General features: G+C 57.1%; 1 protein-coding gene across 1 annotated transcript in view; it reads left to right on the plus strand.

The window, feature by feature from the left end:
* Positions 1-18,220, plus strand: part of NECTIN1 (nectin cell adhesion molecule 1) — a 65,000-nt gene that overhangs the window by 41,976 nt on the left and 4,804 nt on the right. Inside the window, exons 2-5 of the mRNA XM_069470787.1 lie at positions 6,666-7,016; positions 7,575-7,877; positions 8,179-8,296; positions 9,796-9,947. Of these exons, the coding sequence (XP_069326888.1) occupies positions 6,666-7,016; positions 7,575-7,877; positions 8,179-8,296; positions 9,796-9,947 (924 nt within the window). The remainder of the gene's footprint in view (positions 1-6,665; positions 7,017-7,574; positions 7,878-8,178; positions 8,297-9,795; positions 9,948-18,220) is intronic.

Consider the following 18,220-nt stretch of genomic DNA (forward strand, 5'->3'; position numbering starts at 1 on the left):
GATTCATCCCTGTCCCCCAACCTGTCCTGCTGGGTTTCGGAGAGAGATGGGACTTGCCAGAGCACCCCCATCGCTGCCGCCACCCTGGGGGTTCTGTGCTGCCAAGAGAGCAGAGCAGGGCCGGCCTGGCCTGTCTGGACGCGGGCTCCTGCCTCAGCTCCTTCTCGGGGCTTTTCCCAGGCTGCCGCGCCCCCTCCCCTCCCACGCACTGCGCTCACCCGCCCAAGGCGCCGGCGCCAGCCCCACAGCCCGTCATTAACCCGCTCCGTGTGGGGAGTGGGGGCACATCAGACAAGGGGCAAACATCTGCAGTTTCTGTGACCCCAGAGGAGGGGCGGAGGCGCCTGCCTTGGACGGTAGCAATTAGCCCCTGACTGTGGGATCATGGGATGTTATCACCACTGCCGGTGAGGCAGGTGTGGAGGGCCCCAAAGGCCGCAAGACACCTGGAGGCATCCTAGCAGGCATTGCCCCCAGGGAACCTCCCAGGACCCACCTCCCACCAGCCAAAGTCTCTGCACTGCAGGAGGCAGGGGATGGAAGCAGAGATGCTGGGCTGCTTGGGTCAGACCTGCCCTCAGCCTTCGCGTGCTGTGCCCAGCCCCGGGGAGGGGAGCTAGGCTGCTGGGACAGGAACCGGATCAGCTGGGTCTGCTTCTGCTTCCCTGAGCCCACTGGCCTGGGGCACTCTGGACCCGCGCTGGGTGCAGAGGGCGTCTGGAGGCAGGGACACAGCCAGGGCACTGGGAGCTCCTGGGCTAAAGTGGCACTATGCCCTGGGCACAGATACGAGCCCAGACAAGTTCAAAGGACTTCAGTGAGAGTGTGAGAGCGCCGCTCATGTGGGTTTTGCTGGCAGAGTGATCAGGTCCAGGTGACACTGATTGGCAAAACCTTCTGAGGGGGGGACCCCAGAAAGGGGATTCCTTCCTGATTTCACACTCCTCTTGGCCAGCTCTCTCCCAGGTGGGGCCGGCCAGCCCTGGGAGTTGACATTTGGGGAAGTGGCTGCGCTAGGAGGAGGGGGCCTGTAACCTTTAGTCACTGTGCTGACTCAGCAGGGTTTCAGCTGGAGGCCCTTCCCCGACCCAGTGGGTGAGTCATGCCCGCTTACTACTTAGCTGCCATCTGGACGTCCTGTCCCCCTCTGCCAGTTCCTGGGGGTGGGAGGAGAGCATCCCTGGAGAGCCCTAGAGGTGGATCCCAAAGGACATTGATTTCCCAGAGACCCTTATGGGGGATCCCAGTGCCCCCCACCCACACGTGTGTGTGCACACATGCACACACGCATGCACACAGACTCCCTCTCTCTAATGTGCAGCCATTTTGCTCCAGGCCAGGCCTGCCACCTCTGCCCACCCACCTGAGGGCGCCCGGCAGAGCCTCAGGAAAGGAGGGGCTGGAGAGGGCTGCTCCACGCAAGGAAGCCCCGACCCACCCTCACCTCACCTAGGCACCCCTCTCTCACCCACCCACCTGGGCCCAGTTCCCACCTGCTTGGCCAGGATGAGAGGGGTCTGGGGTTTAAAAGGGCAGGAAAGGAAACCACTGAAAGTGGGGATGAGGGGCGCAGAGCGTGCCACACCCGCTGTGTGGGAACCTGTGGCACCGGCCTGCAGATTAGCTCCATGGCAGGCAGGCCTTGGGGAGCAGGTTTGTCTGCTGCAACTGAGGAGCCTTTGTGTTTTGTTGCTGAGCTCGGGCTTTTGCAGGTCTGTGACGTCTGGGGGGGGCCAGCCCAATGCCTGCCGTGCTGGCTCAGCACTTCTGGGAAGCTGGGCAGCCTGAACTGCCCAACCTGAGCTCTAGTGGGGAAACCGAGGCACTTGAGCACAAACCCAGGGCCTGGGTCCCAGGGCCCAAAGCTCACAGGGTGGTCACGGAACATACAGGCAGTGCTTGAGGTCAGGAAACAGGGACTCATTCTTTGGTATCCCTGGGCTGCAAGAACCCCTCTGCTAAGAGCACATGTCCCCGTGGATGGCTCCACCTCTTTCCCTCCCCACCTTTCTGGCTCTTCCTGCTCTACACATAGCAGCCTCCAAGTGCTCCCCAGCTGGGCTCCTCAGAGTCCCTGTTTCTGACCCATCAGCTGACACCCAGTTGCTGGACTGCAGTGTGGCCTGCAGGCGTAGTGGCCATTTTATTGTAACTGGTGTTTGCGCCATTTCTCTCAAAGGCTGATGGAGGCATTGAGGTTGCATTCTGGGAGGGACACCACCCAGAACAAGGCCCCAGGGAGTTAGATTGAGCCAGAGCCTGTTTTGGTGGCAGGGTGGGAAGAGCACTGGCCTGGGTGCTGCTTATTTTGTGTCCCTGGGCAAGTAACCCAACCCCTCTGGACTTTGTAAATGATGGATTGCATGGTCCATTGAGCTCCAGTATGCTACCAGTTTAATGGTCCCAGTTCCCACACCTGGGCCAGCCTCTGCTTCTCGTGCAAGAAGGAACATTCGGGGAGGGAGAGAGGGTGCATTTTGTGGACCAGCCCTAACTGCTTGGGGAATGAGAGTCAGCAGGGAACTCATCAAGTCCTGGTGTGACATGGGTGACTTAACCCAAAGGCAAGCCTGCCCCTTTCCTCTCCTACAGGTGCTTATGACCTGTTGGGAGACAGGGGACAGACTAGACACATCTGCCAGGAAGCAGAGAACAAAGGGGTGCAGATTAATGCTATATGCTCTTGGGATATGAAGAGAGGTGTCAGCTGAGGAGGAAGGGCTGGGAGTCTCAGGGCATCCTGGAAGAAGGACCCAGTAGCACCCAGTGCAGTACCCAATGTGGGGTAGGTGCTCAGTAAGTGTTTGTTGAATGGAGTCCCAGGGAGGGAGGCCTACTGCTTCACAGATGAAAGATGATGGTGGCGGGGTGATGATGATGATGATGGTACCTGACATTTATTGGGCATTTAATTTGTGCTAAGTGCTGCTTTCTAAGTTTTCCATGTGGTCCCTTGCTTAATCCTTACGACAATTCCATAGGACAGGTATTAACTATTATAATCCCCATTTTGCAGATGTGCAACCTCATTGCAAACTGAGCCTCAGAGAGGTTAAGTCATTTGCCCAAGGCCAGACAGCAGGTGGAATGCAAGCCCACACTGCCCGGCTTTTAGTAGCCCCACAGAACTGCCTCTGGGTGGTGAGGGAACAGCGCTTCAGAGGCTGGGAGTGGGCAGCATGTTTTCAGGCTGACAGGGCTGGAGTATTTGGTGGAGAAGCCTAGACAGGCGAAGAGAGGGGCTGCACAGTCCCCCAGCTTCCATGCCCCACTTCCTGCCTCTGGAGCAGGCTCCTCTCAATGGAGCTTATGGAGTCCTCGCCATAAGCCCTCTCTCTCCCCTCTCAGCGGTGAGCCCTGCTCCCTGCTGACTCAGGCATTCTGACCTTGCCTCTCAGAGTCCCCTGGGGGACTGCCCAATCTAAAGAACAAGGGACATTCTGCCCCACCCTGCAGCCTTGGACCAAGACAGGCAACCCTGAGCCAGAAGCTTGGGTTCCAGGTCCCTGAGTCTGAGTGGGGAAGAGGAGGTGAGGACGGGGAGTCTTTAGGCTTTGCCAATCTTCTAGCCCCACCCAACTCCAGAGCTCTGGGATCCCCACCCTCAGTGTCCCCAAACCCCATACTCCAGAGGCTCCCTGTGCCCACCCAGGGCCACCTCCCCTGGCCCTGCTAACAGTCGGCTGTGGCCGAGAGGCAAAGGGAAGTGAGTCTGTACCTGTGTCCTCCCCGCCCCACCCCACCCCTGCCCATCACTGGGCAAAATGGCAAGGGCCAGAAGCACCCACTCTGTGCCCAGGGAGAGGGAATGCAGGAAATTTCTTCAGTTCCCCCCCAAGAGGTTGCTGATGGGAGAGCCACGGTGGAAAGAAGACAGCCACCTCCACCCCAAAATAGACCGGGGGTTGGGGGGCACCTGCTGCCTGGAGAGGGATTGGTAGATGCAAGGGGGCCACTAGCCTGACATTCTGAAGGGTGAGGTTACTGCTGAAGGCGCAGCAGGTGAACATCAGCCCGTGCACCAGGGACTACACCCTGCCTGTCCCACACCTGCAGGGGAGTGAGAGGAGCAGGGTCGTAGGGCTTGGTGGGCCATGTCCCTCTGCAGGCCCACCGTGCCTGGCGCCAATCCCAAGATGGCTTCTGGTGCCCACCCCTCCCCCCACTCCCACCTGTGGCCCAAGCCCTCCCAACTGGCTTTTCCTGTTCCTAGCTTTGTGTGGCGCAAGATCTCCAATTATGCCCGCATTATCTCAGCCGCTGGGCAGCCTCCAACGGGCTGGGGGAAGGGCAGGGAGCACCCACTTATCCTGCTAGGGAGAGCCTGGGGCTTAGCTGCGTGCAGGCCAACCAGTCAGTGAGAGTGTGGGGCGTCTGACCCACTGACCTCACTAAGGGACTTTTCCCGGGGTGGGGCCACCACTGATCTAGGCTGCCATCAGACAGTTAGGGCCAGAGGGACCATTGAGATGGGGGAGGGGGGTGTCCAGCCTGCTTCTTTACAGAGGAGGAAAATAGGCCCCAGAACAGGAAGTGACTGGCCAGGTCCTGTGGTGCTGATTCTGCTGGGTGCTTCTCCTGTCGTACTCCTGCCATCCCATGGTGCCCCTGCCCAGGCAGCTCCAGCTCTGGAGCACCCCAAAGACTGGCCGAGGGGACCGCTAGCGGGGTGCAGGTGGAGACAGTCCCGCTGGGCCCAGAAGGGCTGTAGGGGAGGGGCATGTCAGGGCGTGGCAAGCACCTGGCTTGGTGGGGCCAAAGGTAGATTTATTCAGCAAGCATTTCTTGAGTACCTACTGTGTGCTAAGCACCGGGGATACCTCAGTGACCTAGAGAGACCTGGCCTGTGCCCTCTCGAGTGGAGGTGGGAGGAGCAGCTCGTTTGACTGACCATGGGCTGCGGAGCCCTCAGAGGAACCTGTGCTGCTCCCGCGTCTCCATCGTGTAGAGGAGGCAAGTGTAAGCCCCAATTCCCACTCTTGGATCCCAGACCTCTTTGGGGGGCCACTTGGGCCATCTGCCCTGCCTTGAGCCAATTCGGGGCCTGGCATCATTGATATTATTGATGGTGCTCAATAAATCGAGTGAAGTGAGGATACAAGGATGTGATGTGTGCAAACGACAACAGGGACACAGCTTGCGGGGAGTCGGCAGGGCTCAAGAGAGCTGGAGGGCAGAGCCTAGTGACGGAGACGGCTGCCCCAAGGGAAGGGAGCCAAGCCAAGTTCAGGGGTAAGGAAGCTGAAATAGAAGACATTCTGGATGGGAGGAAACAGTCTGTGGGGAGACCACCAACCACTCCCTCCTTCTTGCAAATCTCTGCTCTCTTGGCTCCCATTGCAGTTTGTCTGACAACAAATATTTACTAGCACCTACTATGTGCCAGACACTGGGCTGGGCACTGGGGAGTCAGAGATGGAAGAGACACAGACTCTGCCCTGGAGGAGTTCATAGTCTGGTGGAGGAGTCGGATGTGTAAACCACCACATTCCAAGACAGGAGAGAGCTGTGCTAGAGGTTACCGGAGTGGTTAGCTCTGTCTGGGAGGATCAGGGAAGCTCCCCAAGCAGGTGGCCTTGGTGGGCTGACCACAGGTGGGGAAGGGGAAGGGCCATCTAGGTTGAGGGACCTGCCTGAGCAAGAGTCTGGAATGTGGCATGGATAGGCTCTGTGCCCGTGGCCGGCGGGGACCGAATTGCTCATTGACATGCCCCAGATGCTGATAAGAGATCCTGCAATCTAGTCATTCAGCAAATCATGGCTGAATAAATGGGAGGAGGGAGGGACGGAAGCACGGAACGTGGCATTTTCAGAGGACAGGCCCAGTCTGGTGCGGTTGGAAAGCATGGCTGATGGAGAGATGTGGATGAAAGGCAAGGACGTCAAATGCCAAGTTATCTAGACTGGATTGTGAAGGCTACGCCGAGCCAGCCGTGTGCAGCACCTACTTCCCTCTGCCTGACTGGGTAGGAGGGGCTGAGCCAGCGCACCCCAGGGGACGGGGACCCAGCTGCGAGGGAGTGGATGGCAGGAGTGTCCCTAATGCCAGCCACTGTGGGCCCTCATGCTCGCCCAGAGCTTCCTGCCTCCTGATGCACTTTCTCGTCCATTATGCCACTTGGTTCCCCTGGCAACCCTTGTGAGGCAGAGAGGACTGGATTGTCCACCCCATTTACCAGATGAGGGAACCGAGACCCAGCAAGGTGAAGCACTCGTGGCTCCTAGGTGGGGGCTCCACTTGGAAAGCAACACGTTTGACCCTCATCAAAAATGAGGGTGTGGACGCATATTTACTATCAAAAAGCGATATTGATAATATGTCACTAAGTAAAAAAGCAGCTTATGGAACAATATCTGATCTTGTAAAAAAAAAATAGATGGTTAAATGCAGAGAAAAAAGTGAAAGAAGATAGAACCTTCAAGATTGTCCTTCAAGATCCTTCAAGATTATCCTGAGTGGCAGGATCATGGGATGTTGTCATTTTCTTCTCAATATTTTTCAGTATTGCCCAGTGTTTTTATAACAAGTAATTAATATTTTTATAATCGGAATAAAAAGAATAATGACTGCTATAAAAGACAAGACCAGAGCGCAGGGAATTGTGTGGGTGGGTGGGGGGAGCTGTGCCTGCCACTGACCACGTCCTGTCGTCTCCCTCGGCCAGGTGCCCAGGCCCAGGTGGTCCAGGTGAATGACTCCATGTATGGCTTCATCGGCACAGACGTGGTGCTGCACTGCAGCTTTGCCAACCCGCTGCCCAGTGTGAAGATCACCCAGGTCACGTGGCAGAAGGCCACCAATGGCACCAAGCAGAACGTGGCCATCTACAACCCCGCCATGGGCGTCTCGGTGCTGGCTCCCTACCGCGAGCGCGTGGAGTTCCTGCGGCCCTCCTTCACCGACGGCACCATCCGCCTCTCCCACCTGGAGCTGGAGGATGAGGGTGTCTACATCTGCGAGTTTGCCACCTTCCCCACGGGCAATCGTGAGAGCCAACTCAATCTCACCGTGATGGGTAAGCTGTCCTCGGCCCCCTGTCCCTGCCTGTCCAGACCTGGGGATTTGACCATCCTCAGTGTGCCCCAGTGGCCCCAGACACCCTCCTTGGGTGGGCATGCTCCCACCGCTCCAGGCGTGGTGCTCCAAGTCCCTTCTGGCCAGGCTGCCCCACAGTTCACTAGGGATGGGGGGTGGGGACCTTAGCTCTAGACTCAGCGGAGGGTCAGTATTCAGGTTGGAGCCCCACCATGGGCGCTTTGTGGGTGGCCAGGAAGCAGACAAAAGCATCAGTCACCGTGGTAAGGGAAGGAGACACTTAAGTGGCTTGGCTGGAACATGCCAAGACTCCAAGAAGGCCCAAGCTTGATGGAGGGGGATCTAACCAGTAGAACAGGGAAGACACACATTAGATGGGAGGAAGTTCTGGGAGCGGCTTTGGTGAAGCACGGCTGAGAGGCAGGGGTGGCCAAGGTGACTTGGAGACATGGCATGGTGAGTGCCACACCCTCCTGGGCCTGTGCATCTTTGGCGAGGCAACAGAGCTGGTCCCATCGCTCTCTCTGGTTCCCTGCAGCCAAACCCACCAACTGGATAGAGGGCACCCAGGCAGTGCTCCGAGCCAAGAAGGGGCAGGACGACAAGGTCCTGGTGGCCACCTGTACCTCGGCCAACGGGAAGCCTCCCAGTGTGGTGTCCTGGGAAACACGGCTGAAGGGTGAGGCCGAGTACCAGGAGATTCGGAACCCCAATGGCACAGTGACAGTCATCAGCCGTTACCGCCTGGTGCCCAGCAGGGAGGCCCACCAGCAGTCCCTGGCCTGCATCGTCAACTACCACACGGACCGCTTCAAGGACAGCCTCACTCTCAACGTGCAGTGTGAGCCGGGGCGGGCGCCGGGCCTCCCGGGGTGGGCGCCGCTAGCCCTCTCCCCCCACCTCGCTGCTCCCCTCCTCTGCATCTCCTCCCCCTCCTCCCCTGCTCTCCTTTCTCTCCTCCTCCCCTGTGCCCTTCCTGTTTCTACCCTAGGGTTCTGTGGTTTCCACCCTCCCTCTCACGCTTCCCTCCCTTCCAGCTGTTTCCATGTCGCTGCTCCTTCCATCCCTTCCTGTCTGAGGCTCCCTGGCCCCAAGTCCTACTCTCCTGACCACACCCTCTTTGGACATCCCTTGCCCCACAGATGAGCCCGAGGTGACCATCGAGGGGTTTGATGGCAACTGGTACCTGCAGCGGATGGATGTGAAGCTCACGTGCAAAGCTGATGCTAACCCCCCAGCCACCGAGTACCGCTGGACCACGTGAGTGCTGTGGGGCTGGCGGGGCTGGCTGGTCACTGTGGGAGACGCCACAGGGGGGCCACCCTGCCCACCGCCAGGAGCCGTAGGTGGAGAAGAAATTAGGGTCTGGGCTCAGGTTTCTCAGTGAGAAGTGGTGCATGAGCGAACACACACACACACACACACACACGCACACACACATACACCCCCTCGGAGTTTGAGAGTGTCAGAATCAGTGGGACACACCATTCTGCCTGAGGGGGCTTCCCCTGTGATCTGCTTCCCTTCCTCTCCCTAATAAAGAGTTTTGTCATTTTGCTTTGGTGATTCAGCCTGAGTCACTCCCACCCCAACCCCCAGTATTTATTTTTATCGAGGTGTCCCCAGGGAAGCTAGTGTTCTGGAGCATCCCAGATCTTTCTTTGTTCCTGTTCCTTCTCTCCAGCACCCCCAGATTCTCAGGGAGAAGCAGCAGTCAGCCCAGAATGCCTATGCTCGTGGGGCGCCGCTCCACAGCCCATCACCCCATTCTTGGCCATGTGGTCTTTGGGCCTGGCCCTCAAGGGGCCCTGTCTCCCCCCCACCCCAGCCCCCAGCCGGCTCTGCTGGCCTGGGCCAAGGCTCTTCCCAGAGAAGAGCTGGATGGACGGAAAGATGGGGCAGGGGCACTGCGAAGAAGGTTGATATGCGTGGCCAGAAAACGGCTGCCCAGGGGAGTCTGTGCCCTTTTTCTAGGAAGCAGAGGGCACTGGCAGGGCCGAGCTCTCGCTCTCCACTTCTTGGAACAAAAAATGCTTCTCAAGGTGCAGGTGGGCAGAGCCTGCTTGCCCAGTTCAGCTCTGTGGACCGAAGAGCTGCCGGGTTTAACAGAGTCCTAGCTTTGTGGCATCCGGAATCAAGAGGAAGGAAGAAGGTCCCCTGTCCTCAACAAACTCCCAGGATGCTCCCCACATGCAAAAGTACTGTGACATTCCCAGCAAGAACATGAGATAGTGAAATGGAACACAACAATTCCCATCCCATTACTGAGTGGCTTGTTAAAGTACAGATCCCCAGCCGTTCACCCCAGAGCTGCTGCTTCGGGGGATCTGGGGTTAGAACCCAGCATCTGTATTGTTAACCAGCTACCCAGGACGCCAAGGACCAACAGTCAGGAGCCATGACTAGTAGGTAGAAAGAGCACTGCACCAGGAGTCCGGATAGCTGGCAAGAGCTCCCATACTGCTGCTGACTAGCTGTATTTCCTTGGCCTTGAACCTCAGGTTTTATCTGTTAAGTAGGAATAGTACCTACCTGTCCTGCCTGTATTTCAGCATTATGATGATCAGATATGAAAAGCTGAATAATATAAAACTGTCAAATGCAAGAGATTATTATTATTATTTTTCCGACTTCCAAGACAGAGCCTATCACTTGAACTCAGCGAAAGGGCTGGTGGGCTTGGAGCCAAGTGGGTGACCCAGGGACAGCTTCCTGGGGCTGGAGAGGCATAACCCTATGCTGTCTCCCACTCCCTGCAGGCTGAATGGCTCTCTCCCCAAGGGCGTGGAGGCCCAGAACAGAACCCTCTTCTTCAAGGGACCCATCAACTATAGCCTGGCAGGCACCTACATCTGTGAGGCCACCAACCCCATCGGCACCCGCTCGGGCCAGGTGGAGGTCAATATCACAGGTAGGAAGCTACACCCTCCCCTGCCTGTCCCCACCCGTGGGTTCCTCCACTCCCCATGTCCCCCACCTCTGGGTTGTGTCACTGCAGGAAGTGTGTCTTCTTTTCCTGCTTCTCTGGTTTTCCCTTGAGCTTTGGCCATTGATCTTGCTCTGTTTTTCTCTCTCCTTCATTTATGGCCGTATGGGAGACAGTCAGGGTGACCCCCGATCAGACAGGGACAGGAGGGAGGCTCCAGGAGGGAAGAGGAAAGTGCTGTCTACAGCAATGCTCTTTGCGGGGGCAGAGCCTGTTCTTGGATTTGCCAGTAGAAGGTTCCATGGGCTGCTGGCTTGGTGGGGTGGGTTTGCAGGTGGAGCCTATCTCTAAGCTCCGTGCCTGCATGTAAGGAAACCTGCATGATTTGACTTTGCTCGAGCTGGGAGACTGGCAAGAAAGCAGGGAGACAGCCCAAAGCCGTGATGGTGCGTGTGCCCTGCAACTGAATTGTTGTTTTCTCTGCATCTTTCTCTCCGTCAACTCAGCTGAGGGGGCTCAGCCACCTCAGGTCTCAGGTCTCAGGGCAAAGGGGGAACAGGGCTAGGATGTTCCTGGAAGAGACTTCACATGGGCTGGATGTCAGACAGCTATGACCCTGGACAGGCCCCCATCTGTAAAATGGGATCATATGGCCTGCCTTGGGGGGTTGCTGTCAGAGTTACACTTAATGCAGGGCAAGTTCCTAGCACAGGTCAGTCCATCAATAAGTGGCCAGCGCTCTGTGATTATCACCCTGACCTCCATCATTATCATCGTTATTAATGGGAACATCACAACAAGTCAATAGAGGGGTATATTGTCATCGTAAGTTCACACGAAGAGGTGTCTTTAACATTGTACCTGAGCTAGAAGAGCAAGTGGCTAGAAGAGAACACAGCTGCGTCACGCTGCTGCCAAGATGGACAGGAAGTGACGTGCACAGGAGGTGACCTCAGGGATATAGTAAACTGGGCAGCAGTTACTAGGCTCCCGCCACAGACCTGAGCCAGCCCTGAGGATTCACTAGCCCTGGGCCCGTGTCTCAGGAGTGGGAGACCTCATTTGTGTGCACATTTAAGGCACAGCTTCAGAAAGAGCAGCCTGAAGCTGTCCAGGGGCTGTACCTACCTGTGCTCAGGGCTGTCCTGTCACCTCTCCCAAATGGGGGCAAGAGGGCAGAGTCACTCGCTGTTTTCTCCAACCCCTTGCCGTTGTCTCTAAGACTGGTTACAGGAGTAGGAGCCTGGGGGAAACTGAGGCAACTCCTCCCTCAGGCTAGGGTTGGAGGCTCCCATAGGTTGGCAGGTGGAAGGAGGGCCAGAGTCACACTTTTCTCCCCACCTGGAGAAAGTCTGAGCAAAGCTCTGTGAGAGCCTTTGGCTGCCCGAGCCCCAGCCCCAGGGCAGTGGGGGCAGACGGGGGTGGGGGAGGGGGAGAGAGGGTCGTCATGAGGAGTGGGACCAACCCGCAGGGAAGGAGCATCATATGAGGGCAGACTTGGCCTGAGTGTGTTCACATACTGGCTCTTCTTAGCTGTGTGGCCTTGAGCAGGTTCTCACCTCTCTGAGCCTCAGCTTCCTAATCTCTGATATAGAGATAATCATACTTATCTCAGGCTTTTATGATGATACCTTCCCCGATGGTGGGACACCAAAGCGTTCGTGATGTGGGCTAGAGGGTGGGTGGGCCTGGCCACCCAGGGTTCCAGCTGGAAGAGGGACACAACGTGCCTCTTGCTGACAGCCCAGTTAGGCAGGAGCCAGGGAAGCGCGACACTCACTGCATCGTTGAGAGGCACAGCAGCTGTTAGCCTGTCGCTCCCTGGGAAGGATCTCGGCCCCCTCAGGTGACCTGAGCCTTTTCAGGGCTGTTTGTTCTTGTGCTCTTGCGCAATTTCCGAGCAGCAGCCGACCTCACCACTCTTCATCCCACATCAGCCAGTGCCCGCCGCACTCTCTAGGGGACCCACCCCGAGGGGCACAGCCGTGCCCTGTGTTCCAAGCCCCGCTGGTCCGGAGGGAATGCATGAGCGAGAGGGATAAGTGGAAATTTAATTTTTCATTCTGGCCACTCGTTCGGGTAACAGCTTTGCCCTGGGCTCATCTGGAGAGAGAAATGAGGAATGGCGGGGGCAGGGCAGAAGGTTGGCAGCAGAGGGTGTGCCAGAGACACACGCGTGCAGGGCGTGCTGTGCCGAGCCATTGCACACCTGTGCACACACTTTGGCACAGGCTTCTCGGGGCCCCAGATCACAGAGGAGGGGGCTCTGAGTGGTTGCTGCAAAGAGGAGTGAGCGCGCGGCAGTGGAGGGTGTGGTGCCCAGGCAGGGGAGGCACGGGGAAGGAAGATGCTGGAGCCCAGTGGGCAGGAGTGCAAGGAATGAGGACTTCTCTCTGCTGGCCGTGGGGAGCTCTGAAGGGCCCTCAGCAGGGAGGCGGTGTGGTGAGGCGTGTGGAGTAGAGTGAGCATCCGGCAGGCTGCATGGATGGCACCAGGGCACCAGTTAGCCGCTGTCACTGTGAGTGATTCCCTAGCAGGAAGCAGCAGGCCTAGGCTGTGGCTGTGGGGATAGGAGAACCGAGGAGATGACCTGAACAGAATTGGTGTATATGTTTCCGTGGGCCTGGGTCCCTCATGTAAGCTCATTTCAGAGGTCCTTACACTAAGGAACAATTGCATGGGGTTGGCCCGGCAGCCACAAAACATGCCAGTGGAGCTCCCTTCCCTTCTCCTCTGGGTGTAACACTAAGGGTGGGGAGGAGGCCCAGGGTGTGGCCTTGACCAGACTAAAGAGACCAAATGAGGCAGCATCTTCCCTTGGGGGTGTCAGGAGGAGAGTAGCCAGGCCTCTCTGGCTGGGAACCAGCCTCTTGCCGCTCCCAAGAGCAGGGCAAGGAGGCCACTAGGACATAGGATGTCTGTCCCAGCTCCCATTTCCAGTGAAGCCTGGGCTTATCCCTTGGGGGTGAAGGTAGCAGTCTGCCCATCAAGCTTGAGGTTCTTAGACCAAGGACGGCAGGCTCTGAAGGTCAGTGTCCATCTGGAAGGGAGGGGGTGTGAGCCTGTGAGAGTGCATGCCCGGGCCTGAGTACGGGCATGTGCCTCTGTGTGCATGTAAATGTGAGCCCGTGTGAGCAGGCAGGCAACTGTCTGCATGCTGAATGTGCAAATGGGAGCGTGGCGGTGCTGTGGGCAAACGTGCTTTTCTCCAAGCCAGCAAATGGCAGTGTGTCGGGAGGTCTGAGAACGCAGCTGCGTCCGTGCCTCTGGGAGGATTCGGTTCTCCTCCAGCTTGTGGAGGCCCTGCCTGATGGTCTGACACGAGGCACAGCTGCTGCAGCTGCAGGAGGACAGAAGGGCTTCCCAGAGTTTGACCTCAGGCCTTCCCACTCTCCCTGCGGCCGCTGCACTGCATGCTGGGAAGTGTAGTTCTTGCTGCTTCTCGGTCTCATCGGGTGGCGGAACATTTCCTGCCTGAGGAAGACCCAGGCATTGGTTTGGAAATAAGCCCAAACATTGTCTTTGACCCCAAACCTCCAGATCCTAGATGCAGGCTGCAAACCCTAACCCTTCACTCCACCTCAGACCCATCTGAAGTCCCCTGCACCAGCCCCCCCACCTCAGTCAGGGAACCAGGGTCCCAAAGGAATGCAGAGTCCTCACTGTCCCGCTGTCCTGCCAGCCTGGGATGCCAGAGGAAGGCTGCAACCCTTCAGGAATGGGGCCAAGCTGCCCCCTCTCTAAGAGGATGTGGGGGAGGCCGGCTGGGCCCCCGCCAGTGAGCGCAAATGACCCCACTGCCCAGCTCTTCTCTCTCCTCCCAGCTGCGGCCCTCGAGGCTCTGTGCCTGGCACGGAGACAGGAGCGATGGCTGAATGTGACAGCTGGAAGGACGGAGGGGGAGGGGCAGGCTCCACTCCACACCAGACAACCCCCTCTGCTCACAAATGAGTTAGGTCCCCACACCTCCTCCTCTCTCCTGCCCCATCGCCAGGCATCCTCGCTCTGAGGTCTGCTGTGCTGCACGGCCACCAAAGCCATCCTTCTGCCGCTGCACAGGCCTGGCCCTGGGGTACCCAAAATAACCAGGCTTCCCTGTGGTCCCAGGAGATCCCCGGGAAGAGTAAACCTCCTTAGGATTTAGAAAACAAAGTTAAACAGAGTGCCTGGAAGGGAAAGAAACCCAGTATAACCTGGCTCCAAGCCACCGCTCTTCTTACCCCCGACTCCGGGGAAACGGGTCTCCCGTGTGCCCCATATTCCTGAATACTTGCTCCACCCAGAGCAAGCTCACCTCTAACACATAGCCTTGCCATTATAGATTCATTCTTTCATTCAACAAGTATTTATTGAACTCTGGCCACATTCCAGGCAATCTAGGCACTTAGGATACATCCACGAGCAAAACAGACAAGTCCCGGTCCTTGTGGAGCTTACGTTTTAGCACAGGAGGACAGACAGCAGATAAGATACATTTTAAAAATTGTGTAGTAAATTGGAAGATGAAATGGAGAGAAGAGCAGGGTAGAGAAATCTTCAGTGCTGGGGACTGGGGGCTCCTGAGCCGCAGTGGGATTTTTTTGTTTTGTTTTTGTTTTGTTTTGTTTTGTTTATTTTTATTTATTTATTTTTCTTCTGAGCTGCAGTTTTAAATAGGGCAGTCAGAGAGGGACTGTATGAGAAGGTGATGTTTGAGCCAGGCCCCAGAGGAGGTGAAGGAGGGAACCGCGGGACCCCCGGGGAAGAGCCTTCCAAGGTGGGCACGGAACCCGCCTGCAGGAAAGCAGAGAGCAGTGGCGTCAGAGGCGGGTGGGCACAGGTCTCGCAGAGCATGTCAGGCTCTAGGGACAGCCCTTGGAGGGCTCTGAGCAAGAGGTGATGTGATGGGATTTACACTTTAGCCGCATGTGTCTGGCTGCGGGGTTGAAAACAGTCAATAGAGGGAAAGGGTGGAATCCGGAAAGCAGTTAGGTGGCTGGTGCAGTAAATCCAGGTGAGAGACGCTGATGTTTGGATCAGGGTGGCAGCGAGGAGACGGTGAGAAGGGGTCGGGCTCTAGATGCATTGCGAATTATAGTTTACAAACCGGTTTGGGATAACAGCCGTTCTTGTGAAGCTGATGAAACACTACCATGCTGTGATCAGTGGGGTCCAAAAACTGCAACCTAGTTGAGGAACATATAGGAGAGCTTTGGTTTTCACTGGATCTCTGCTGTTGAAGAAAGCACGAAAGTAAGGACAGTGGAACTTATAGACAGCTACAACGTACTGAAATGAGGCAATCCCAAATTAGCATGAGGCTGCTGCTTCTTCAACCCCTGTCCTTATTCCTGCAGAAGGGAAGAACTTTAGCCATTTGAAAACTGGCAGAAGGACCAGAGTCAACTGTGGTAAATCCTAATTTGCATTTATTTGCAATTTGTGCAGGCTTTACTATGGTACGTCAGTATGTGATTAATGAATGGCATTAGCAGTTGTTGAAACCAGAATGAGAGGTGCAGACCATTATCCATAGAAATTCCAAAGAGAAAAAGATCAGTGTGAGCTGGAAAAGAGAAGGCTGCCTGGAGAAGGGACTGAAGACCTACAGCAGGAGGAGCATGGGAAGGCACTCCTGGATGAGCAGCCTGAGCTCTCAGGAAGGCAAGGGCAGCAAGGAAGGCAAACTGGCCAAGCCCACGATAAGGTGGCATGATGGGAGCCTCGAAGGCCAGACTGCAGGACCCAACAGCCAGTAGGGGAATCATAGCTGGTGTTGGAGGAAGGTCATGGCCACACAGTGAAAACTAACTGGGTGACTGAAGTGGGGCAGAGACCAAACGAAGGTGGGAGAGTCCAGAATCTACTACGACAGAAACCTCTGGTATAAGGTGATAAGGTATTGAATGGGAAGAGTCAACAAGATTTGACAGCAGACTTGGCCCAAGAGATGAAGAGGAAGAATCAAAGACGAATGAGATTCTGAGCTGGAAGAGTGGACAGACGGTGGTGGCGGTGGAGGAACCAGGGGGATGTGTTAACTGGGGACAGTTTGGAAGGAAGGTGGCAAACGGAGTTGGAGCAGATGGGTTGTGAGGTTATGGTGAGGATTCCAAGTGAGGATGTGCTACAGGACAGGTTTTCAAACGTATACCCCTAAGTATTAGTTCTGTGAGAGGGTTCTGGGGCAGGAGAGGGGTTCGCACTCCAGTCCATTGGGAAACGCCGCATCCTACAGGTCCGTGTTCACGTGAGAAGGTGAAGGACTCTGAGGCTTTGTCTGAGCCAACATTTCCCAAAGTGTTTGACCCTCGTATTTTTGCTGACCTTCTTCTGGCTTGGGCTTCCATGGGCCACAGTATGACGAATGCTGTGGCGGCAACGCCCCAGAGTTGAGAGCTGTGTACCTGAAATGGTTTGGAGAGCCAGCAGGGTGAGGGTAACTGATGAAACCAGTCCGCCACTAGGAAAGAAAGCAGGCAGTGAGGGCTGAAGGTCCAAGGACAGGGCCTCCCATGAGACCAGCAACGCAGCCAGAGACAGCACTCCGAGAGGAAAGGCAAGGGCCGAGGAATCCTTGTATTGGAAGCAAGGGAGACGTTTCTGGAAGAAAGGCAGACCCCTCCACCTGGATGCCTTCCCTACTCTCTGGGCCTCCCCAAGCCCAGCATCCCCCAAGCAGCCTTCTCTAACGCCAGGCCACAGCGCTCCGTCCCCGTCCCCTGTGCTCCCGAGCATTTCCCTGCCAGTTCCCTGGATAACTGCACTGCTGTCTCTGAGGGTGTCATCTGGTTCCCAGGCAAGGCTGTGAGTTTCTTGCATCCTGCGAGTAGCACCTTAGATGCTCAGTACATGCTTGCTGATGGGATGGATGGATGAGGAGATGAAGGCAGGTGTAGAGCGGAGTGATCATTCAGATCTGGGTGAGAACTGAAGCAGCAGCAGGCAGGCTGAAGGCGCAGAGGAGGCTAGGTCCCTCCCCGCTGGGGCACCCCTTCTGGCGTGGCTCCCACCTCATGTAGAGCAGGTGTAAGGCCCTTTTAAGGGCAGTAAACAGATGGGAGCTGGTGAACCAGGAGAAGCTCGAGGTTCCAGGGAGACTGCTCTGGACATGGGCAGTGAGGACAAATATTTAGTAAATATTTATTGGGCAGCTACTCAGTGACCTGCACTGAGGACACAGTGGGGATAAGAGGGGTGCTGAGTCCCCCAGTGGCTGTGCTTCTCTCTGCCAGCCCCTGCACAGGAGAGGCTGGGCGCAGGAGCATCTGTGTGGCCCCAGCCCAGCCATGTGACCTTGGGCAGAGGGCCTCCCCTCCTTTGGGCCCCAGTGTTTCCACCAGCCCTTCCAGCCTGAACTCCAGGAAGGCCTTTCCTCTTTCCTAGAATCCCCACCCTGCTCCCGCCTGCCACTGGTGGGACAGCACCCGCACTCACACCCGGGGGAGGGGCGGGCAGGGAGGCCGAGCATGATTCCCGTGGAGGGAGTGACACTGAATCAGGGTGTGGGTTGGCAGCAGCGGACTCCCAGAGGCTGCAACACGCGCCCAGCCGGACCTCGGCCTGAAGACACTGGCCGAGCCTCGAGGTCGGCCCCAGGCTTGCCCTGGACCCGCACCCAGCACCTCCTGACCGAGGCCAGCCGCGGTCTCCGGTGCCACCCTGTGGTAGTGCTAGGAACCGCCTCCCTTAGCCTCACCTTGGGACTGTGGCCTCTGGCGTGGCCCTGGCTTCACCTACCCTCCCAGGCCCTGTAGGAGAAGGGACAATGCAGCAGTGCCCACAGCAGAACAGTACTGTGGCCTGGCCCCACTGGCACAGAATGCCACCACCCAGCCTTTTCTTCCATCCCACCGGCCTCCTTTGTCTTCTTTTTGCCTTTCCTGCCATCTGGTTTCCGCGGTATCCTCAGAGTGCACAGATTTGTACACTAATCCATCATGTCAGCACGGGGGTGTGGGCCCTCCCCCGGAAATGTGCTCCCTGAGTCGCGGGCTCGCCGCGATGACAGGGGTGTGTACCTGCGCACGTGCTCTTTGTGTGCACTCGTCTTCGCTACATACACACTCACTTCCACTCCCCCTTCTGCCCACCCCTGCTCTGTGCCTGTGCCCTGCCATGCTGGCTGTCTTACACTTACAGCTCAGGTTGGCAGCACCGCGGGCCCCCACCTTCCCCTGCAGGCCCAGACTACAGCCCCGGGTTCTGGTACCTTGGTGGCTGATTGGCACTCATGGGACATCTACTGGGCCACGACCTGGGAACCCGTTTTCCCTGTG

The sequence above is a fragment of the Eulemur rufifrons genome, chromosome 6, assembly GCF_041146395.1.
Source record: "Eulemur rufifrons isolate Redbay chromosome 6, OSU_ERuf_1, whole genome shotgun sequence".
Taxonomy (NCBI): domain Eukaryota; kingdom Metazoa; phylum Chordata; class Mammalia; order Primates; family Lemuridae; genus Eulemur; species Eulemur rufifrons.